Genomic DNA, 24,250 nt, shown 5'->3' with positions numbered 1-24,250 from the left:
AACCAGTCTGGTGAATCTTCATTGTATTACCTCTATAGTAATAACATACAGCAAAGTATTTATTAACCAACACCTAAGAGACCAGGAGTGTAGAGTTGGTCAAATATTCCAATTGATCAAGACTTCAGTATGCCTGCATTCAAATCTTTTTGCAATAAAGACGAACATTCCATTAATTTTCATATTAGCTTGTTGTACCTGCAAGTTAGCCTTCAGTAACCTGTTGATAAGCATATCTAGAATCTTTTGTGCATCTTCATTTTTTGTTTTTACACTTTCCAACCTTTTACCATTAAGAAGTATTCTGCACATCCATTTCTCCTCACATTTTTCCATGTTTTATTCGATCTGCCATATTCTTGCTCATTCACAGTGTGTCCACGTTTTCTTGAAGATCATTTCGCATCATCATCACAGCACACATTCCCACTTAGCTTTGTATTGTCTGCAAATATGGAAAGATTATATTTTGTCTCCACCTCCAAGTTATTGATACATATTGTGAACAGCTGGGACCTACACCCTGAAATTTGCAATGCCCCACTCATCGCAGCCTGCCAAAATGAGACTGACCCATTTCATAGAACCCCGACAGTGTGAAAGCAGGCCATTTGGCCCGTTGAGTCCACACCAGCCCTCGGAAAAGCATTCCACCCAGGCCCAGCTCACTGTCCTATCCATGTAACCCCTGCATTTACTGTGGCTAATCTATCTAGACTGTGCAACCCTCAACTCTATGGACAACACGGCATGTTTGTTTTCCTTGGAACATTCAGAAGCTGAGGGGGATTTTTGTGAGAGACTTGATGGAAATGGGTGGCAATTTTTCCTCAGCAGAAGAGTGGTGAGAGGGGATGTTGACTTAAAGCCAATGATAAAAGGATTGGTATGGGGATGAGCAAACTATTTCCTCCCAGGTGGTGATAGGGGATTGAAACTCTCAGCCTGAGAGAGTAGTAGCAGCAGCAGAAACCTTGAATCTGTGCTGGAAGCTGGGATTAGGCTGGGTATCTCAGCTGACACATGCACAATGGACAGAGGGGTCTGTTTGTGCTTGTATTTTCTTGCATTTTGTAAATATTTTAAATGTCTGAAGAGGTATGTGCACACATTTGGGAGAGAGGGCAAGTGAGTGGTAGTGCATGAATACAATAGGTTAAATTAACTGGACTTCCATTGTCTATTTCAGTTCTCCTCACCCTTTTGACCTATGCCATTCCCACAAGCTGTCAGAACTCAACCCGTACCAGCACATTCTTCAATAAAGAAAATCACTGGAGCTCTGATTATAATATGTAAAAATATTCAGATACCTGCTGATGGTAAATGGAGCAAGTTAGATCCTCGAATGAAATACCATTTTGCTTTTTGTTGACCATAATGGTCAATCAATGAACATATTCATGAGGCTGTCAATGTACATAAAGGTTTATCTTACAAAGGTTTAAAAAAGGAACCACCACGTTACTTACTGTATATACAAATTATTTGAAACTGTCTGCTTCAAATATCAGCAATAAGGGTTAACTCCTTTTATCCTCAATAGCAACTATACAGATACTGAAAAGTGTCTGGGAAGGGTCATTCTGTCTCCACGATAAAGTTCCCTGTTCATAGAGCTGTACAGCATGGAAACAAACCCTTTTGTCAAACTCGTCCATGCCAACCAGATATCTCAAATCTAGTCCCATTTGCCAACACTTGGCCCATAGCCCCCTTAAACCCTTTCTATTCATATACCCATCCAGATTCCTGTTAAATGTTGTAATTGTACTAGCCTCCACCACTTCCTTTGGCAGCTCAATACTTGTTACTAAACAGCAGAGGCAGACAGCTGTGCAGGTTGACTTCGCTGTTTTTCACCTGTCACATGGTCTCTACTTTGTCTCTTCCTCTTTTTTAAGTGCCATCGCTTTGATTTTTTTTCCCCAAAGTTCCAAAACAATGGAACAGCTTATAAAACAGTAATTACTGCTCCAATAATTTGAGGAAATCCACTACAACACTGAAAAACACCTCAAAAAAGGGAGCAGCCCTTACAGCCACAATTGTTTCCCCATCCTCTACGTTGCTTTACCCAGAATCTTCTCCTGACTGAACTTAGTTTCTCTTGTTAGGGCTTTCTCTTGCTGCCATCAGCGAGATTTCAGAGCAAGCATGTCATTTTCCATACACTCAGCTTCCAGCCGTTTTCTGATTCTGGACGCTTTCCTCTTAAGCCACTTATGACTTTTTCCTGGCCCAGACTGTTTGGGGATTGCCAAGACTAACAGCAGCTGTTTGCTCTGACTGAACAAGCACACTTGTCTGACCTTCTGGATTGTTCAATCTTTCTGTGATACTGGATTCCTGCTACTACGCAATGGGAGATCTATCCAAGATGCACAGAATTGTACTGTCAAACTTTACTCCAATGTAATGATCCCTCATTAAAACTGCATACATCAGTAAACTCAGGCACCAGTCATAGAACAAATCTAAAACCATGCCTCCCCTCCTTAATTCCCACACTGCAAAGCAAACTGAAAACTGCTCATGATTCTTCAAATAATAATTCTTCAAATAATGAACCTTCATTACTTGGAACCATTTTTTAAAATTAAAAAGCTGCCAAGTATGGTTTATATTTGGTGATATACCTATTCATGTCTGAGTATATCTACTTTGTTTTGTAGGTAATCCTTCCAAGCAGTTTGTTGCAAGATGTTTGCTCTTAGTATTTAATTAATGATATGAACGATGATTGTTATATAACATCTGTATCATTAGAGAAGCTCGAACCACATGCCCAGGACTGTCCCTCTGTAATCAACTTTGTAACTTGCTACAACTTCATTCTTTCCTCACAGCTTCAACTCCAGAGGTTTATTTGTGATCCATTTTATTTTGGGGTCTTGGAATTATCAAAAGATTATTTTTTAAAAACTGTTTTTGGAGCATGGGTTTTTAAAAACATCTTGAACATTTTCTCTGGTCATTGTTGTTCCTTCAAAGGGTAAATGAATCAAGTTAATTGTTGGGATAACAGTTCATGTAAAACTTTTGGGAAGGAATGGGCTAATTTCGGATTTCATTCTTTTTTTTCTATTTTCTGAAACCAGGTTAAATAGTTTTATTTACACAGTATGAAGTGATGTCCCTCTCAATCAGATTGCCTTTTACCTGTGGGGGAATGCCAGTTCAGATTGGCCTTAACATTGTTTTAGAACTCAAATGTTTCTCAATTCCTATGGCTGTCACAAGTGCCCACCTTGACTGACTGTTTTTCCAGCACTGCTATCAGTACATTATTGTAGTTAAACCAACACAAATTCTATTTTTTTCAGCATTTTACAAAAGAATATCCATCTTCCGGACGAAAGAGAGGCTTGACATTTGAAACCAAGTATCGACGCATATACGGTGTTGGTTTTGGGCGTACTAATCAACGGATATTCACCAAACATTTCAGGGAAGGGCTGAGCAGGAAAAGGAGAGATGAAAGGGTAAGGATTTTTCGGTTTGGAAATTAATTTTTGAACTGCTGGCTGGTGTTTAGTTGATGGAAACTGAAGTTTGCAATTGCTGATGTAATGTATTTGGCCTTTTATTCCCCATGATTGGTTTATACTTCCTCTTGCTTTTTCCATCCTCTTTGTCCTGTTGTATATGATTTTCTCAGACATAAAGTTGGATGACTTGAGTTATTCCCAGTTATGTAAATTCCTTTCTTAAACAGACATCAATTTTGTTGAAGGTTGATTGATTAGTTTCCTTTGAACTTCAACAGGAAAAGACAGGGTAGATAACAATAAACTATTTCCACTGGTTGGAGATTCCAGAACGAGGGGCATAGGGTCACGTAGCATCAAAACAGGCTGTTTGGTCCGCCATGTCTACACTGACTGACAAACACCAAACTGCACTAATCCCTTTTACCCGCACATGATTTATAACCTGTTTCCCCAGCATTTTAAGTGCTGATCCAGATGCTGCTTAAAGGTTACATATGTACCTCTCAGGCAGCATGTTCCATTTTTTTACCATCTTCTGGGTGTAAAACATTTTTTCCTCTGATCTCCTCTAAACCACTTGTTCCTCAATTTAAACTTATGCCCTCTGGTCTTAGACATGTTTGCCATTGGAAAAGAATTCTCTCAATCTACTGTTTACGCCTCTCAGTTTTGTATACCTCAATCAGATCCCCCTCAATCTCCTCTGGTCCAGGGAAAACAAACTAAGCCTATTGAGTGTCTCCTTATAACTGAGAGTTTTCATCCCAGGCAATGTCATGGTGAATCTTCTCTGCAACGTCCCCAGTGCAACCACGTCCTTCCAATAGTGTGGCAACCAGAACTACACACATTATATTCCATTTGTGCAAATGTTGTAACAGGCTTCCTTGCCACTATATTCTTTGCTCTGCCTAATGAAGGCAAGCATCCCATAAGCTTTCTTCAGCACCCTGTTTGCTTGTGCTAACACCTTCAGGGACCCTTGTACTCCCAAGGTCCCTCTGTTCCTCAGTACTCCGCAGGGACCTACCATTCCTTGTGTATATTCTTCTTTTCTCAGACCTTACACTTATCCAGATTAAATTCCATCTGCCATTGCTGTGCCCAGTTTACCAGCTGATTGATATCAGACTTATCATTATCATCATTATCAAAAATGGCATTGATTTGCATGTCAACACTAAATTAACTAATTATATGTTCTATATTCCTGTCCAAATCATTAATGTACATAACAAACAGTAAAGGTTCCAGCACTGATCCCTGTGATACACTTCTGGTCACAGGCTTCCAAACACAAAAACTACCTTCCATTTTCACCCTTTGCCATCTGCTTGCAAGTTAGTTTTGGATCTCATGGGCTCTTATCTTTTGGACCAACCTTGCTTGTGGAATCTTGTCAAACTCTTTACTGAAGTCCATGGAAACCACATCAACTGCACTACCCTCATCAATATATTTAGTCAGTTAAATTTGCCAGACAGATTCACCCTCTGACAAATCCATGCTGACTATCCCGGATTAATCCTGGCCTTTCCAACTGTCGATTAATACTGTTCATCAGAATTTTTAACAAATAATTTCCCTCCCACTGACTTCAAACTAGCTGGTCTCTACTTACCCTGCTGCCCATCTTGAACAAAGGAACCACATGAGATTTCTTCCAGTCGTTTGCAACTTCAGCTGTAGCCAACAAAGTTTTAAATATCTCCACTAGGGCTCCAGCAAACTCCTCCCTTGCCTCCCATAGTAGCCTGTGATACATTTCATTAGCTCCTGGGAAGTTATGCACCTTTATGTCCACTAAAACATCTAATACCTATTCATTAATTTTAACACGTTCTTGAACCACTCTGTCCCAACTGAAATCCCTGACTACAATGTCTTTCTCCTTGGTGAATGCTGATGAAAAATATTCATTAATGACCTCACCCACTATTTCTGGTTCCATGCACAGTTTCTCCTTGAGTGTATAATAGGTCTCACTAGTTCCTTGGTAATCATCTTATTGTTAATATGCTTATAAAATGCTTTCAGGCTTTCCGTAATCTGAACTGCCAAAGATATTTCATTGCCTCTCACTGCCCTCCTCATTTAATTTTTAAGTAAATCGCTACACACAGTATATTTTTGAAGGGCTTCCCCTGTTTTTAATGCACTGTACCTGACATATGCTCTCTTTTTAAAATCAAACTCTTGATATCCATTGACATCCAGGGTCTCTGGAGTTGCTGCCCACACCCTTCATTCTTAGAGGAGCACATTGATCCTGAATTCTTACTATACTACTTTTAAGTCTTCTGGGTCAGATGGCATGTCCATCAACTAGAAGAAAATGAGGACTTTAAGGACGCCTTATCTTCCACCTCAGGACCCTGTAACAACACGGGATTCTGCAAAATGGGAAGCTTTCAGAAATGAGATAACGAGAATCCAGAGAAAGTATATTCCTGTTAGGGTGAAAGGAAAGGTTGGTAGGCATAGGGAATGCTGGATGACTAAAGAAATTGAGGGTTTGGTTAAGAAAAAGAAGGAAGCATATGTAAGGTATAGACAGGATAGATCGTCTACATCCTTAGAAGAATATAAAGGCAGTAGGAGTATAGTTAAGAGGGAAATCAGAAGGGCAAAAAGGGGACATGAAATAGCTTTCGCAAACAGAGTTAAGGACAGTCCAATGAGTTTTTGCAAATACAGTAAGAACAAAAGGGTAACTAAGAAGAGAATAGGGCCCCTCAAAGATGACCAAGGCGGCCTTTGTGTGGAGCCGCAGAAAATGGGGGAGATATTAAACAAATGTTTTGCATCAGTATTTACTGTGAAAAAGGATATGGAAGATATAGAAATAGCGAAATAGATGGTGACATCTTGCATATTACAAAGGAGGAAGTGTTGGATGTCTTGAAGCCAAGACCGGATCTGGTGTATCCTAGACCTCTCTGGGAAGCTAGAGAAATGTTTGCTGGGCCTCTTGCTGAGATATTTGTATCATCGATAATCACAGATGAGGTGCCGGAAGACTGGAGGTTGGCTAACGTGGTGCCCCTGTTTAAGAAAGGTGGTAAGGACAAGCCAGGGACCAGTGAGCCTGACGTTGGTGATGGGCATGTTGTTGGAGGGAATCCTGAGGAACAGGATGTACATGTATTTGGGACGGCAAGGACTGATTAGGGATAGTAAACTCAGCTTTGTGCATGGGAAATCATGTCTCACAAACTTGATTGAGTTTTTTGAAGAAGTAATAAAGAGGATTGATGAGGGCAGAGCAGTAGATGTGATCTATATGGACTTCAGTAAGGCGTTTGACAAGGTTCCCCATGGGAGACTGATTAGCAAGGTTAGATCTCATGGAATACAGGGAGAACTAGCCATTTGGATACAGAACTGGCTCAATGGTAGAATACAGGGTGGTGGTGGAGGGTTGTTTTTCAGACTGGAGGCCTGTGACCAGTGGAGTGCCGCAACGATCAGTGCTGGGTCCTCTACTTTTTGTCATTTACATAAATGATTTGGATGCGAGCATAAGAGGTACACTTAGTAAGTTTGGAGATGACACCAAAATTGGAGGTGTAGTGGACAGCGAAGAAGATTACCTCAGATTACCACATGATCTTGATCAGATGGGCCAATGGGCTGAGAAGTGGCAGATGGAGTTTAATTCAGATAAATGTGAGGTTCTGCATTTTGGGAAAGCAAATCTTAGCAGGACTTATCCATTTAATGGTAAGGTCCTAGACAGTGTTGCTAAACAAAGAGATCTTGGAGTGCAGGTTCATAGCTCCTTGAAAGTGGAGTCACAGGTAGATAGGATAGTGAAGAAGGCGTTTGGTATGCTTTCCTTTATTGGTCAGAGTGTTGAGTACAGGAGTTGGGAGGTCATGTTGTAGCTGTACAGGACATTGGTTAGGCCACTGTTGGAATATTGCGTGCAATTCTGGTCTCCTTCCTTTCGGAAAGATGTTTTGAAACTTGAAAGGGTTCAGAAAAGATTTACAAGGATGTTGCCAGGTTTGGAGGATTTGAGCTATGGGGAAAGGCTGAACAGGTTTGGTGCTATTTTCACTGGAATGTCGGAGGCTGAGGGGTGACCTTATAGAGGTTTACAAAATTATGAGAGGCATGGATAGGGTAAATAGACAAAGTCTTTTCCCTGGGGTCGGGGAGTCCAGAACTAGAGGTCATAGGTTTAGGGTGAGAGGGGAAAGATTTAAAGGGACCTCAGGGGCAACTTTTTCACGCAGAGGGTGGTGTGTGTTTGGAATGAGCTGCCAGAGGAAGTGGTGGAGGCTGGTACAATTGCAATATTTAAGGTGCATTTAGACGGGTATATGAATAGGAAGGATTTGGAGGGATATGGGCTGGGTGCTGGCAGGTGGGACTAGGGATATCTGGTCGGCATGGACAGGTTGGACTGAAGGGTCTGTTTTCATGCTGTACATCTCTATGACTCTAATGTGGATTTGACTAGTTACCTCATTCCTCCTCCCCCACTTTATCCCAGTCCCAAGCCTCCAACTCGGCACCACCCTCTTGACCTGTCCATCCTCATTCCCATCTATCTATTCCACCCTCCTCTCCGCCCTATCACCCCCCCACACACGCGCACACATACATACACACCCCTTCATCCACCTATTACATTGCGAGCTACCTCCCCCCAGCCCAACCCCCCCTCCCATTTATCTGTCAGTCGCCCGGTCCACATGCCTTATTGCTGATGAAGAGTTTACGCTTCAAACGTCGATTCTCTTGCTCCTCGGATACTGCCTGACTGGCTGTGCTTTTCCCGCACCACACTCTCAACCCAGGCGGGGTGTCCCCAAGGTTACTACAGGAAGTGAGGGAAAAGATTGCTACGTCTTTGGTAATTATTTTTGCGTCTTCACTGTCCACTGGAGTAGTGCCAGATGTTGCAGTGTGTCAAATGTTATTGTCTTGGTCAAGCAAGGGAATAGCGATAATCCTGGGAATTACCAACCAGTCAGTCTTACACCTGTGGACATCAAATTATTGGAGAGGATTCTGAGAGACAGGATTTATGATTACTTGGAAAGCCTTGGTTTGATTAGACAATAATTGACAATAGGTGCAGGATTAGGGCATTCTGCCCTTTGAGCCTGCACCACCATTCATTATGATCATGGCTGATCATCCTTAATCAGTATCCTGTTCCTGCCTTATCTCCATAACCCTTGATTCCACTATCCTTGAGAGCTCTATCCAACTCTTTCTTAAACAAATCCAGAGACTGGGCCTCCACTGCCTTCTGGGGCAGAGCATCCCACACACCCACCACTCTCTGGGTGAAGAAGTTTCTCCTCATCTCTGTCCTAAATGGCCTACCCCTTATTATTAAGCTGTGTCCTCTGGTTCAGGATTCACCCATCAGCGGAAACATGTTTCCTGTCTCCAGAGTGTCCAATCCTTTAATAATCTCAATCAGATCCCCTTTCAGACTTCTAAACTCAAGCCCAGTCGCTCCAATCTTTCAACATAAGATAGTCCCACCATTCCAGGAATTGACCTTGTGAACCTACGCTGCACTCCCTGAATAGCCAGAATGTCTTTCGTCAAATTTGGAGACCAGAACTGCACACAGTATTCCAGGTGCGGTCTCACCAGGGCCCTGTACAGCTGCAGAAGAACGTCTTTGCTTCTGTACTCAATTCCTCTTGTTATGAAGGCCAGCATGCTATGAGCTTTCTTCACTGCCTGCTGCATCTGCATGCTTACCTTCATTGACTGGTGTACAAGAACACCCAGATCTCTTTGTACCTAACTTGACTCCATTTGGGTAGTAATCTGCCTTCCAGTTCTTGCCACCAGAGTGAATAACCATACATTTATCCACATTAAACTGCATCTGCTATGCATCTGTCCACTCACCTAACCTGTCCAGGTCACCCTGTATTCTCCTAACATCCTCCTCACGTTTCACCCTGCCACCCAGCTTTGTATCATCAGCAAATTTGCTAATGTTACTATTAATACCATCTTCTTTATCATTAATATATATTGTAAAAAGCTGCAGTCCCAGCATTGATCCCTGCGGCACACCAGTGGTCTCTGCCTGCCATTCCGAAAGGGAGCCGTTTATCACTACTCTTTGTTTCCTGTCAGCCAACCAATTTTCAAGCCAAGTCAGTACTTTGCCCCCAATACCAAGTGCCCTAATTTTGCTTACTAATCTCCTATGTGGGACTTTATCAAAGGCTTTCTGAACGTCCAGCTACACTACATCCGCTGGATCTCTCTTGTCCATCTTCAGAGTTACATTCTCAAAAAATTCCAGAAGATTAGTCAAGCATGATTTCCCCTTCATAAATCCAAGCTGACTCTGACCTATCCTGTTACTGCTATTCAGATGTGTCGTAATTTCATCCTTTATAATTGACTCCAGCATCTTTCCCACCACTGAGGTCAGACTAACTGGTCTATAATTTTCTGCTTTCTCTCTTGCTCCTTTCTTAAAAAGTGGCACAACATTAGCCACCCTCCAATCCGCAGGAACTGATCCTGAATCTACCGAACTCTGGAAAATAATGACCAACGCATCCACGATTTCTAGAGCCACCTCCTTCAGTACCCTGGGATGTAGACCATCAGGTCATGGAGACTTATCAGCCTTCAGACCTAACAGTCTCTCCAACACCAATTCCTGGCAAATATAAATTCCCTTCAGTTCAAGTCTTCAGCCACTGTTACCTCAGGGTGATTGCTTGTGTCTTCCCCAGTGAACACAGATCTGAAGTACCAATTCTACTCTTCTGCCATTTCTTTGTTCCCCGTAATATACTCCCCTGTTTCTGTCTTCAAGGGCCCAATTTTAGTCTTAACCATTTTTTCCCTTATCCTCCTTTAGATTTTTGGCCAGTTTACCTTCGTACCTCATTTTTTTCTCTGCGTATTTTCTTCTTAGTTGTTCTTTAAAAGCTTCCCAGTCCTCCGTTTTCCCAGTCATCTTTGCTATGTTATACTTTTTCTTTTGACTTTATATGTTTCTTAACTTCCCTCGTCAGCCATGGACACCCCTGCCTCCTCATAGGATCTTTCTTCCTTTTTGGAATGAACTGATCCTGCATCTTCTGCATTATACCCAGGAATATCTGCCATTGTTCCTCCACTGGATTAGTGGTGCTGGAAGAGCACAGCAGTTCAGGCAGCATCCAACGAGCAGCGAAATCGATGTTTCGGGCTTCATCGGGCTTTTGCCCGAAACGTCAATTTCGCTGCTCGTTGGATGCTGCCTGAACTGCTGTGCTCTTCCAGCACCACTAATCCAATATTTGTTTTTCAGCATCTGCAGTCATTGTTTTTACCTCATTGTTCCTCCACTGTCATCCCTGCTAAGGTTTAGATTAGATTAGATTACTTACAGTGTGGAAACAGGCCCTTCGGCCCAACAAGTCCACACCGACCCATCGAAGCGCACCCACCCAGACCCATTCCCCTACATTTACCTCTGCACCTAACACTATGGGCAATTTAGCGTGGGCAATTCACCTAACCTGCACATTTTTGGACTGTGGGAGGAAACTGGAGCACCTGGAGGAAACCCATGCAGACACGGGGAGAAAGTGCAAACTCCACACAGTCAGTCGCCTGAGGCGGGAATTGAACCCGGGTCTCTGGCGCTGTGAGGCAGCAGTGTGCCACCATGCCACACCATTGAACTTTGGCCAGCTCGTCCCTCATAGCTCCATAGTTCCTTTTATTCAACTGAAATATTGCCACTACCGATTGTACCCTCTCCCTTTCAAATTGCAGATTGAAGCTTATTGTATTATGGTCACTACCTCCTAATGGCTTCTTCACTTCGAGGTCCCTGATCTGGTATTGTTCGTTGCACAATACCAGATCCAGAATTGCTGTCTCCCTGGTAGGCTCCAGCACAAGCTGTTCTAAGAATCCATCTCGGAGGCACTCCACAAAGTCTCTTTCTTGAGGTCCAATACCATCCTGATTCTCTCAGTCTACCTGCATGTTGAAATCCCCCATAACAACTGTAGTAACATCTTTGCGACAGGCCAATTTCCGCTCCTTATTCAATTTACACCCTACATCTATACCACTGTAGATAACTCCCAAGAGGGTCTTTCTACCCTTAGAATTTCTCAGCTCTATCCATACTGACTCTACGTCCCCCCCCGCGCAAGAGACTGAATATCATCCCTTGCCAACATAGCCATCCCATCCCCTCTGCCCGTCAGTCTGTCCTTTCGATAGCATGTATAGCTTGAATATTCATTTCCCAGGCATAGTCAGCATGGCTTTGTGAGGGACAGGTCATGTTCAGGATACAGTGTGATGAAGCATCAAGTGCAGTTTTCCTCCTTTAATAGTATTTGTGCCAATCATACACTAATATTGAGTCCAGCATTCTAGGAAAATGTTGTGTTAATCTGCCCGTACAAATTCTGAGCAGGACTGAACCATTTCAGCTTAGGTTAGATTACTTACAGTATGGAAACAGGCCCTTCGGCCCAACACGTCCACACCGACCCTCCGAAGAGCAACCCACCCAGACCCATTCCTCTACATATACCCCTTCACCTAAAACTACGGGCAATTTAGCATGGCCAATTCACCTAACCTGCATATCTTTGGACTGTGGGAGGAAACTGGAGCACCTGGAGGAAACCCACACAGACACAGGGAGAATGTGCAAACTCCACTCAGACAGTTGCCCGAGGCAGGAATTGAACCCGGGTCCCTGGTGCTAACCACTGTGCCACCGTGCTGCTTACTGTGTCTTTCAATAGAAAATCACTCCCAATCTGTTTCTGTTTTGATTCCAAGTTTCCATCGATTCCCAATGACCTTCGTTATTTCTTAGGCAAGACAATCAATCTACCTTTGCCTTAATATTCAATAACCCCTGCATCCACCACATTCAGTGGCGGAAAGTTCCAAGTGATCCTCTCAAAGAAAACACTTCTCCTCATCCTGCCTTGCAGGGCCAAGCTTTTGTTTTAGAGCAATACCTTGTACGTTCATGGAGTTGCCTTAAACATGAACTTTCAAATGTGGAAATTATTTTTTAATTCATCTTTGCAATAGGTTCAGTTTAATTTCTAACTTTGAATTTGGGCTTTTAACGAAGTGACTTACAAGATTGTGGGACTCCAGTTGACCTCTTGATTTTATCCTAGGTACTGTTACTGCCTGTTTTTGAAAAAGTATTGTTTACTGAGCTACGAAGTTAGTTTAATATTTGGATTTTATTTAATTCAATATTTCTTCAGAGCCACATGCTGTCCCCAGTAGAAGATATTAGGAGCAGCAGTGGCATTCTGCTTAGTTGACAAATTCCAGTCATGCTTTTGGCTTGAATTCTATTCCATTGTACAGGATTAAACCCATCCCTCTTCTCTCCCCCTGAAATAAATCCCAAAAAAATTGTGGCACTTTAGCAATCAATAACTGTGAAACTTTCTTTCCAATAGGAATTACCCAGCAGTACCACAGACAAGTAACTGACATAGCCATCAGAATATGGAAGAGCGCTGAACAGCGGATGTATTTCCAATATTAAATCTCTGGAGGACTGCTCGCATTTAAGTTGGAATTGGTCCAAATGGCTATTGCACACTGCTGTGAATATGCTGCTGTTCAACTTGTTCTCCTATAGTTAGTGACAGATCCAGTCGTTTTTTTCCAATTACGCTTGATAATCTGACTGGTGATTAAAACCTTCCACTTTTTTCTAATTAGTCTGAATAATAGCCTCCTCTTTTCCCTTCCACACTAGCCTTCAGACAAGGTCTTCCAAGAATAATTCTAAAACATGAACTGCCAGGCAGGAAAACTGCAAATATGAGATAAAACACTGATCTGTTTAAGTCTTGTCAAAGTAATGATGCACCCAGGTTTAAAATGTTGCTGTGAGAAACCAGAAATATTAATGGTGTGTGATTGAAGGTGGACAGAATGTTTAAAAATCAAACTTGTGAATTTTTCTCTGATGTTTGCCATTGGCTGCAGGAGTGCAAGCAGCTGATGTTGCTTGCTGTCCTTGTGAATGGATGTACAAGTATTTCCTGTTATTTAAATTGTGGACTTGTTGGCTGAGTTCATTTGCCTTAATTTATCTCAATCTACTGTTCTGCTTTTGATTTGAACATGCAAATGTGTGTGACCAAATAAATGGTACATTAATATTCTGGTGTAAGATGTAGTTGTTTGGTACTTTGTGTTTTTGTCGATTCCATTTTAGAGAGAATTGTTATCCAGATGTACCATTCTGTGTAGAGTTAGTGGAGGAGATGATTTGACTCAATGTGAGGGGACATCGATGTGAGGAAGAGACACAGATTTCAGTAAACGCAAAGCTTCCAGTAAAGAGCAAACAAAATGAAACCAGGGCAAACAGTATAAAAGTGCAAGATGATCAAAGCCTGACCAGAGGCAAAGAATAAAGTGAGACAGGAACGGCAGAGTTATTCACTTGTTTCCTCAATATTCTAAGTCTGTCCCTTCGACATAACGAATCTCATTGAATGGTAAGTCCCCTCTATGTGGAGTCTTAAGATGAGATGTTGCACTTCCAGACTCGGTGTGCATCTGGGAATGTTCCCATTCCTACACACGCTGAACTTTCTTTAGTCAGATAGCTGTGCTCAATCTCATCCTGATTTTGTAGGGCTGGATCGCAGTATAAAAATAGTGTTGGAGAAACTCAGATGCCTGCTTCTGTAAGAGGAACAGTTACAGTTTCAGTTCATATGTGACTGTTTCAGAACCCCTGTGGTACTCCAGCCATGCTACAGTTGTACTCATTGATTTATTTCCAAAAAGCAAACCTTGGGATGAGGGGCAGAAGGAATTAATTACTCTAATTAAAGTTAATTACATAGGGGTTTTCCTTTCCCAGCTAAAACATCAGTATTGGTTAATAACCAAGTAAAAACGTACTAACAAGTGTATGTGTTTGGAATCTAGGTAATATTTAATTATTATACAGGTTGAAATGTTAGAATTCAATATCTCACACTTGGGTGGTGTGTGCATTTATAGGTCCCCTCCCTTTTTTGAACTTTAATTAGACCAGGCATTTATAATCTTTATTTAGTTTGAATATTGATTATCTTTGAATGCTAAATGTCTATTGGCTTTTGCAACCATTTATATGTTTACAGGAACAAGCGCTTTGTTTTGAATAATTCATTCTAATATTTCTCCCATTCTCTTACTCCTGAACCTGGGGAGAAATAACATTGCTAACACCAGGTTGGTTTATTGAGTAGGACTTTCTTTAAAAATCTGATCTAATTTTGTCCAAGAATGTACTCAGATATATGGATAACAAGTTGAAACTGTTCTGACCCTAATTGGTTTATCCATGGTTTTTTTGTATCATTAGTGACTTCGATACATGTATTGGGACTGTTCCAAAATTATCTTTCTGATGCCAGCATATCGCCCTCTCCAATCTGCTGCCCATAAAACAGCTCCACAAAACTGAAATTCTTCCTTATGTTCTTTCTTTTGCAAATTGTTCTCTGGACATCACTGTTGCTTTTCTGTGCAGTGATGTGATTAGATGGCAACAGTTTGTTTGTAACTTTCTAACAGTTGACCAGTCAGGTTTTATTTGAAGTTGTTTTAGTGGTGATGATTTTCTACAGGTGACAGGAGCAGCTTGAGATTTGTATGAAGACTGTCATTAAACTGTTCTTTCATCACTATGACCACACGTTTGCTATTGATGGATTTTAATTCTATTGTCTTTCAGTGAAGTATACTTTGAGCTGCTGTTCTTTAATCTATTCGTTTGTTGCATTAAAGTTCCACTGTTTCCACAATCCTATGGAGCTGTTTTGTGTACTTTGACTGTCTTTGTCTCATTTAATGAAATTATTACACTATACTCTGTGCCAGTTACGAACACAGTTAGGACTGAAATATGACATTCTTTTGCATATTATGGGCCAGGTCAAGCACCCCAAAATATAGTAAGGAGATTAGCCTCGACCTTAACTTTTATATTTATTTAAAGGCAAGTATAAGGCACTATATTCCAGATGTGATTCAATTGGTTCACTAGTGTGCTTTAAGCAAAACACATTTTATTCTTACAACGCAAAGAAGTATAAACACAAAAAAGCAGCCTATCTTTAACTCTGTTGAAATACTGAAGATATGATTTAACCACTGGTCATCAACTGTTCCAATGTAGGCAACGTTTCATAAACACACCCTTGGCAAAGCAATGTAGCAAAACCGTTTTAATCTCACACTGTCTCACATTCTAGCAGCAAAGAGAGCTCTACCTGTTCTAGCAGCCAGCTACTAGAAACCTCCTCACTAACTGAAAACAAAACAAAAAAGCCTTCCTGGGTCTGTGAGAGCCCTGACCTTGCTCACTTATGAAAGACCCAGGGATACCTCCAAACTGTTTACCAACTGCCCATCTGAAGGGTACATTCTGATGTTTTGTGGCAACATTTATCTGTAAGAGAAACAGCAGAGAACATATCTCTGTTAAAGGCACAGTATTGTCATGTATTGTGTGAACTTTAAAAACATTTAATCTTTACAAAATACATCCTCACCTTTCAAAATTATCTGTTCAATATATTTTTCTTGCTGATACCACTCCATTTTTGAGCATGTTAATAGGAGCAGAAGTAGACCAATCAGTCCTTCAAGCCACTTGTGCCATTCTGGCTGATTTGATGTGGCCTCAATTCCACATTCCTACCTACCCCATTAACAAACATCTGACAAAATAATTCTCATCTCCATCTTTCATGGAAGGCACCTTATTTATTTAACTATATCTGTTAATCCATAGTTTTTCCCATGATTGGCAATATCTTTCAGTTTCCATCTTGTCAAATCCACTCAGGATCTGGTGTGTCTGAATAGGGTGACTTCATATTCTTCAAAACTCTCAAATAATTGCAGGCTCATCCTAAAGCAACATTTCCTCACTTGATTGCCCCATATCAGGTCTCTAGATCAGCTGAACCTTGTCTGAACTATTTCTAATGCATTTGTATCCTAAAATAAGGATGCCAAAGCTGTGCAAAATATTTTAAATAGATTCTCACCGATACCCTGTACAACTGAAGCAAAACATCCTTACTTTTCTATTCTATTCCCCTTGCAATAAATGACAGCATTCCATTCACCTTCCTAATAACCTGTTGTCGCTGCATATTAACTTTTTTTGTATCATTAGTGTACCAGTATGCTCAGATTACCTCTTCATTCAGAGTTCTGTAATCTCTATTTAAACAAGACCACAAGATGGAGCAGCAGAAGTAGTCCATTTGGCCCACGGAGTCTCCTCCTTATCTGATAATATGTTGCTTTTCTATTCTTGCAAAATTGGACAAGTTAACATATTTTTCCACATTATAATCTATCTGCCAAATTTGTGGCCTGCTTTATCCTATTTGAGTCCTTTGCAGACTCTTCATGCCCTCTTCACAACTTCCTTTTAGACTCTGTCTCATCAGCAAAAGTGGAAAAACAAACATTTTCTCTATAGTCAAAGTCATTGATATCGATCAGAAATCATTGGGCCCAGCAGTTTGCTATCCTGAAAATGACCCAAATCTCCCAACTCTGGCTCCTGTTAGCTAACCAATCCTCTACTCTTCCCACCTCCACCCAAACAGTAAATGGTTCACCTCCACCATGACCTTATTTAATCATATTTGATGTGGCACCTCGTCCAGTGATGGTTGGAAATCTGAGTACAGTGCATCCACTTTGTCCATATTTCATAGAATAATTTCACAGACTCAGCCCATTGAATGTTTACTGTCAAAGCTGTACTCTATCTGCACTAGTCCCATTTCCCTGCACGAAACTCATAAGTATTTCAAATGCTCACCCAAGTACTTTTTAAAGATTGTGAGCTTTCCCACTTCAATTATTCTCCCAAGCAGTGCATTCCATCCTCTGGGTGAAAAAGAACTTCCCCTCAAATCCCCTCTAAACATCTTTCCTTTCACCTTAAAATTATGTGTCCTTGTTATTGACACTAGCCATCTTGTTCACGTTCCTCGTAATCATACACACCTCAATCCGGTTCCTCTTAATCCCTACTCTGCTCCAAAGAAAACAACCCAAGCTTACCCAGTCTCTCCATCCCAGGTACCATCCTGCTGAATCTTCGCTGAATCTTCACTGCCTCCTCTCTACTGCATTGCATCCTTCCTGTAATGCACTGACATAGTGCTCCAGCTGTGACCTAATCAAAGTTCTGTGCAGCTCCAAAATACTGTACCTGTTCTGTGCCACAGTTGATAAAGTCAAGTGTGCTGTATGGCTTCTAAATTATCCTATTGATCTGTTCTGCTGTCTTCAGGAATCTGTGGACAAAATGATCCTGAACTGGACCAGCCACATAGGTACTCCGGCTACGAGAGCAGGGGCTTGGAATCCTGAAGCACGTAATTCACCTCCTGACACCCCAAAGTCTATCCACCATCTACAAGGCATGAGTGGTGTGGTTTCAGCAACCTTACTTGCCTAGATGCCTTCAGCCCCAACAACACTCAAGAAGCTTGATACCATCCAGGACAAAGCAGCTTGCTTGTTTGGCACCACATCCACAAGCATCCATGCCCTCTGTGCCCAATAGCAGTAGTGTGTGCTATCTATGAGATGCAGTGCAGAAAGTCACCAAAAATCTTCAGACTACTTTCCAAGCCTACAACCATTTCCATCTAAAAGGATGAGGACAGCAGATTCATGGGAATATCACCAACTGCAAGTTCCCCTCGAAGTTACTCACTATCATGCTTTGAACATACTGTACATCACTGTTCCTTCAGCATCTGGAAGCTAGACATAGTGGGTCAGTGGTTAACACTGCTATTTCACAGCACCAGGGGCCCAGGTTCAATTCTATCCTCAAGCAACTGCCTTGTGTGGAGTTTGCACACTCTTCCTGTGTGTGTATGGGCTCCCTCTGGGTGTTCTGCCTCCTCCCACAATGCAAAGATATGTAGGTTAGGTGAATTGGCTGTGGGATAGTGTCCTGGGATGTGTAAGTTGGGTGGATCCCCATGGGAAAATGCAATTTTCTGGGATAGGGATGGATAGGATGCTCTTCAGAGGATCAGTGTGGCTTCAAGAAGCCTGCTTCTGCACTATGGGGATTCTGTGAAAATAGATTGGAGCAATTCAAAAAAGTAGCTTAGCTCAACCTTTTCCAAGCGAGTTAAGGATGGGTAATAAATGTCCACATGCCACCAATACATTTTCAAAAACTATCAGCTGTCACTTCATTGGCATCTGTGTAAGTTAGTGCATGTAGATGAGCTACTGCTTTAACAGTCAGTACCATCATGATGTGTTAGTCATTCTGATTCTGCAGGGACCAGACATTTAGCAAACCGAGCAGTATACCTGACCCAGCAAAACGTACAGCATATGTACCCAGAGCTGCGACTGATTGTTGCAGGTACAGGGATAAAGCAGGAGATTGACATTAGGTAATAGTGCTCATTTGAAGAGCTGGTGCAGGATGTTCTTTCTACATCGTAACAATTCTGTGAAATATCAAGTTGGTGGAATATATGACTGACCAGGTCTGGATTAATGTTTACTTTGTTTCGGCAATATCCAAGAGTAGACTGAGTCTTTTGTGTGCAGAATTGAAGAAATGGTCTGCAACATTGCAGTATGCCTGTGCACAGTGCTGGCCATGTATGCTTCTGGTAGTCAGAGCTTTCATAGAGTCATAGAGATGTACAGCATGGAAACAAACCAGATATCCCAACCCAATCTAGTCCCACTTGCCAGCACCCAGCCCATATCCCTCCAAACCCTTCCTATTCATATACCCATCCAAATGTCTTTTAAATGTTGCAATTGTACCAGCCTCCACCACTTCCTCTGGCAGCTCATTCCATACACATACCACCCTCTGTGTGAAAAGATTGACCCATAGGTCTCTTTTATATCTTTCCCCTCTCACCCTAAACGTATACCCTCTAGTTCTGGACTTCCCAACCCCAGGCAAAAGACTTTGCCTATTTACCCTATCTATGCCCTTCACAATTTTGTAAACCTCTATAAGGTCACCCCTCCTCAGCCTCCAACACTCCAGGGAAAACAGCCCCAGCCTGTTCAGCCTCTCCCCAATAGCTCAAATCCTCCAACCCTGGCAACACCTTTGTAAATCATTTCTGAACCCTTTCAAGTTTCACAACATCCTGCCAACAGGAAGGAGACCAGAATTGCACACAATATTCCAACGGTGGCCTAACCAATGTCCTGTACAGCTGCAACACGACCTCCCAACTCCTGTACTCAATACTCTGACCAATAAATGAAAGCATACCAAACGCGTTCTTCACTATCCTATCTACCTGTGACTCCACTTTCAAGAAGCTATGAACCTGCACTCCAAGGTCTTTCTGACACCAGAGGGCAGTTGATCTTTGATGAGGTGAACAACCACTCTCTTGTCCACTGTAAATACAATCAAAAGCCTTGCTTGACATTGGTCCAGATTTTGAAGACATTTATTAACAACATCAGCTTGTCTGTGCCAACTCAACCTCCTAACTGGAGGAACGTTTTTTTTTAACAACAAAGAACTCTATGAGTCAGCAAAATCCTTCATATACAGAGCGTTAGTTGTCACACATCAGACAAGAGATCATTACAGAAATTCCAGCAGCCATGCCTGCACCACACACTTTGGACTCCAGGAGCAAATAATTGAAAACTGCTCGTGTCCTTATCCAAGCTGGCTGCACAGGCATTCAGGGAAAGCTCTTGCAAAATCAACCATGGTGTACGGTGTCTGTATTGCCTGGTCCTGCTTTCTCAACTCTCAAACAAATGACCAATGTTCCAGGCAAAGACCACGAAAATGTTTCAAAGACAACCTGAAGCTCTCCTTCCAGTGCAGAAACATTGATAGCAAAGACTCAGATCGACCAGATACCATCATATTTTTGCTCTCACACTTTAAAGATGAAGCATAGGTCGTACACTGTGGCTGGTTAAAATGGTTCTGTAGTTTCTCCCAGTGTTCAGGTATGGCAATAATTCATCATTGCAATGAAATCTAATTCACTAGGAATGGGCACTCTTCCCAGACAACAGTGAAACAGCTCAAGACTGTTTTAAAAATTAGAACCATTCTAACGTTGATTCATAATTCATCACCAACATGTGAAATAAATACTTGAGATTGACATAAAATGATAGAAACAGTTTTAAATGAAAAAAAAACCTGGTTCCACTGGGGCTCGAACCCAGGACCTTCTGCGTGTAAAGCAGACGTGATAACCACTACACTATGGAACCAGAGACGATCAGTTATGATGTAGCGCGACTCATAGGTTTTACTGAGCATGCGCAAGGTATGCCTTGATGTTATGTTGTTGTGCTTGATGATTCGCTGCGTGCAGCGCCCTCTGTACCACCCGCTGCTGGGACTGGTCCTCCGAATGCAGCGTCCTCTGCAGCCTCGGTGGTAAACCGCGCAAGCTGCTGCACCCGCGGGTCCGCCGAGCACACCGCCCTCTGCAGCACCGGCGGTAAGCCACTGCGGGTGCTGCGCTGACAGGAGGTGAGGTTGGTGCAGTCACTTCGTTGACTGAAGTAAGTTGGGAAGGAGCAGAACTTTCTTTGGGTGTACAAAGCTAAAAATCACACAACGCCAGGTTATAGTCCAATAGGTTTAATTCGAAGCATTAGCTTTCGCAGTGCTGCCTCTTCATTAGATGGTTGTGGAACATGACAATACGACACAGAATTTATAGCAAAAGGGTTTCTGTGTCACGGAGTTGTAATGATAGATTAGACAACTTTAATCATAAATCACACAACACCAAACAAATTTAGATTAAGTCTTTCATCCTTTAGAATGGGATATGGTGGTTTAGGTTCTTTAATGTGTAGTCCCAGAATTACAGTCTCAAGGTGGCATCAGTTTATCTCATAATAAGTGTCATCTCAGCTCAGATAATGTATTAAATGTGTGAAGGTAAAGTCTACACCAATGTTGAGTCAATTGTATTCCTAAAGTTGCGCTTACAGAATTTTACATGGATTTATGCAGTTTTTGAGCAAAATAAAATGTAATTCTGTAAATATAAATTGACCCTGTAAACTTATATGAGCACGCTTACAGGAGAGACGGTGTGGGTGGGTGTATGTGAATGTGTGCATGTGGGTGTGAGTGCATGTGAGAGAGTGTGTATGTGTGTGCATGTAAGCTAGGTCAATTATGTGTATGAGTGTGATGGATTCATGCATGGGGGTGAGTGCAGGGGGTGCATGTTTGTGCATATGAGAGGGTCTGTGTGAGTATGTAGGAGTGCGTATGTGTCCTTGTGTGCGTGTGTGTGAGAGAGTGCATAGTGCAGTGAGGTCACCTGTAGTGTGACATGAACTCATGGTCCCAGTTGAGGCTATCCCCATTGGTACCGAACTTGGCTATTAGCCTCAGCTTGACCACTTTGCGTTTTGCCTGACCCGAAGTCTGCCTTGGAGGACGGAGTCACCCAAAGGTCCGAGGCTGAATGTCCCGGACCACTGGAGTGTTCTCCGACTGAAAGGAACACTCTTGTCTGGTGATTGTTGTGCGGTGTCCATTCATCTGTTGCTGTAACCTCTGCTCAGTCTCAGCCTCAGGGTGCAGCGTATGAGATAGACAACATTGGCCGAATCACATGAATACCAACCATGGTAGGAGGTGTCCCCACGTGTAATGGTGGTATCCGTGTCCACACTCTGACATGTCTTGCAGTGGTTGCCATGACAAGGTTGTGTGGTGATGTGGTGAAGGGCTTTTGATGAAGGGCTTTTGCCCGAAATATCGATTTTCCTGCTCCCCAGATGCTGCCTGTCCTGCTTTTCCAGCACCACTCTAACCTTGACTCTGATCTCCAGCATCTGCAGTCCTCACTTTCACTAAGCATTGTACTACGTTCTTAAGAAGGGTCCCCTATCCTCGGCATAGAAGCCTTCGACATAGAGCAGTTCTCACACAGGGTCCCGTTCCCTGATACGATGGGATGTCCAGGTGTGTTGGCTTTGTGTGTCTTCAGAAGGCAGTAGAAGTCACCTGTGCGAGAGGTACATGGGATGAGGGCATGTAGGGAACTCTGAAGGACTGGATCCAAACTCTTAATAATGTGTTTAGTTCACGGGAATGCTCTTTGTAGAAATGAGTAGAGTAGATTTTATTTGTCATATCTACCATATACAACTGATATGTTAAAAAATGAGACAGCGGTCCTCCAGGACCAAGGTGCTGCATGGACAGCACAAACTAGATAATCATAGAATGGGCAGCATAAAGTGCATAAGAAAGGCAAAACACACAAAATACAGTGTAATAAAAGAATGGTACTTAATAGGCATTGTTCTAGCAGCAATGCGAAGTCATGCAAAGAATTTCATGTGGAAAAGAATCTGATCATACTGTGCTAGGGGGAGCTGATGGCTAGGGTGACACGGCTGCACAATCTGGCTGTGAGAGACTGAAACTCCCCACACTTGCTCTGAGGGTTTTGAGGCCATTGACCACGCTACCGATCTTTGTTGTCCCCTCCCCCGCCTCCTGCAGTGGGTTCCGTGTGACCCTTTCAGGTGAAATCAGATAGGGCCCCTCAAAGATCACCAAGGCAGCCCTTGTGTGGAGCCACAGAAAATGGGGGAGGTACTAAATGAATACTTTGCATCAGTATTTACTTGGAAAAGGATATGGAAGATATAGACTGTAGGGAAATAGATGGTGACATCTTGCAAAATGTCCAGATTACAGAGGAGGAAGTGCTGGATGTCTTGAAACGGTTAAAGGTGGATAAATCCCCAGGACCTGATCAGGTGTACCTGAGAACTCTGTGGGAAGCTAGAGAAGTGATTGCTGGGCCTCTTGCTGAGATATTTGTATCATCGATAGTCACAGGTGAGGTGCCGGAAGACTGGAGGTTGGCAAATGTGGTGCCACTGTTTAAGAAGGGTGGGCCTGACCTCAGTGGTGGGCAAGTTGTTGGAGGGAATCCTGAGGGACAGGATGTACATGGCTTTGTGCTTGGGAAATCATGTCTCCCAAACTTGATTGAGTTTTTTGAAGAAGTAACAAAGCAGGTTGATGAGGGCAGAGCAGTAGATGTGATCTGTATGGACTTCAGTAAGGCGTTTAACAAGATTCCCCATGGGACACTGGTGAGCAAGGTTTGATCTCATGGAATAAAGGGAGAACTTGCCATTTGGATACAGAACTGGCTCAAAGGTAGAAGACTGAGGGTGGTGGTGGAGGGTTGTTTTTCAGACTGGAGGCCTGTGACCAGTGGAGTACCACAAGGATCGGTGCTGGGCCCTCTACTTTTTGTCATTTACATAAATCATTTGTATGTGAGCATAAGAGTAAGTTTGCAGATGACACCAAAATTGGAGATGTAGTGGACAGCGAAGAAGGTTACCTCAGATTACAGCAGGATCTTGATCAGATGAGCCAATGGGCTGAGAAGTGGCAGATGGAGTTTAATTCAGATAAATGCGAGGTGCTGCATTTTGGGAAAGCAAATCTTAGCAGGACTTAGACACTTAATGGTAAGGTCCTAGGGAGTGTTGCTGAACAAAGAGACCTTGGAGTGCAGGTTCATAGCTCTTTGAAAGTGGAGTCACAGGTTGTTAGGATAATGAAGAAGGCACTTGGTATGCTTTCTTTAATTGGTCAGAGTATTGAGTACAGGAGTTGGGAGGTCATGTTGCAGCTGTACAGGACATTGGTTAGGCCACTGTTGGAATGAACATAGAACATAGAA

The 24,250-nt window shown here is 42.4% G+C and overlaps 1 protein-coding gene and 1 non-coding gene across 2 annotated transcripts in view; one reads left to right on the top strand and one right to left on the bottom strand.

The window, feature by feature from the left end:
- The window catches only part of LOC140486145 (BCLAF1 and THRAP3 family member 3), a 55,331-nt gene extending 40,033 nt beyond the window's left edge, over positions 1-15,298 (top strand). The window contains exons 11-12 of the mRNA XM_072584826.1: positions 3,327-3,485; positions 12,941-15,298. Coding sequence (XP_072440927.1) covers positions 3,327-3,485; positions 12,941-12,970 — 189 coding nt within the window. The 3' untranslated portion in view covers positions 12,971-15,298. The remainder of the gene's footprint in view (positions 1-3,326; positions 3,486-12,940) is intronic.
- A 5,406-nt stretch (positions 15,299-20,704) lies between these two features.
- On the bottom strand, positions 20,705-20,777 carry trnav-uac (transfer RNA valine (anticodon UAC)). Its single transcript has one exon. It is a non-coding gene; the product is annotated as a tRNA-Val (tRNA).
- Between the last annotated feature and the right edge of the window lie 3,473 nt (positions 20,778-24,250).

The sequence above is a fragment of the Chiloscyllium punctatum genome, chromosome 15 (assembly GCF_047496795.1).
Source record: "Chiloscyllium punctatum isolate Juve2018m chromosome 15, sChiPun1.3, whole genome shotgun sequence".
Classification (NCBI taxonomy): domain Eukaryota; kingdom Metazoa; phylum Chordata; class Chondrichthyes; order Orectolobiformes; family Hemiscylliidae; genus Chiloscyllium; species Chiloscyllium punctatum.
The sequence above is the reverse complement of the archived record's forward strand: the minus strand, read 5'-3'. Positions and strand labels throughout refer to the sequence as shown.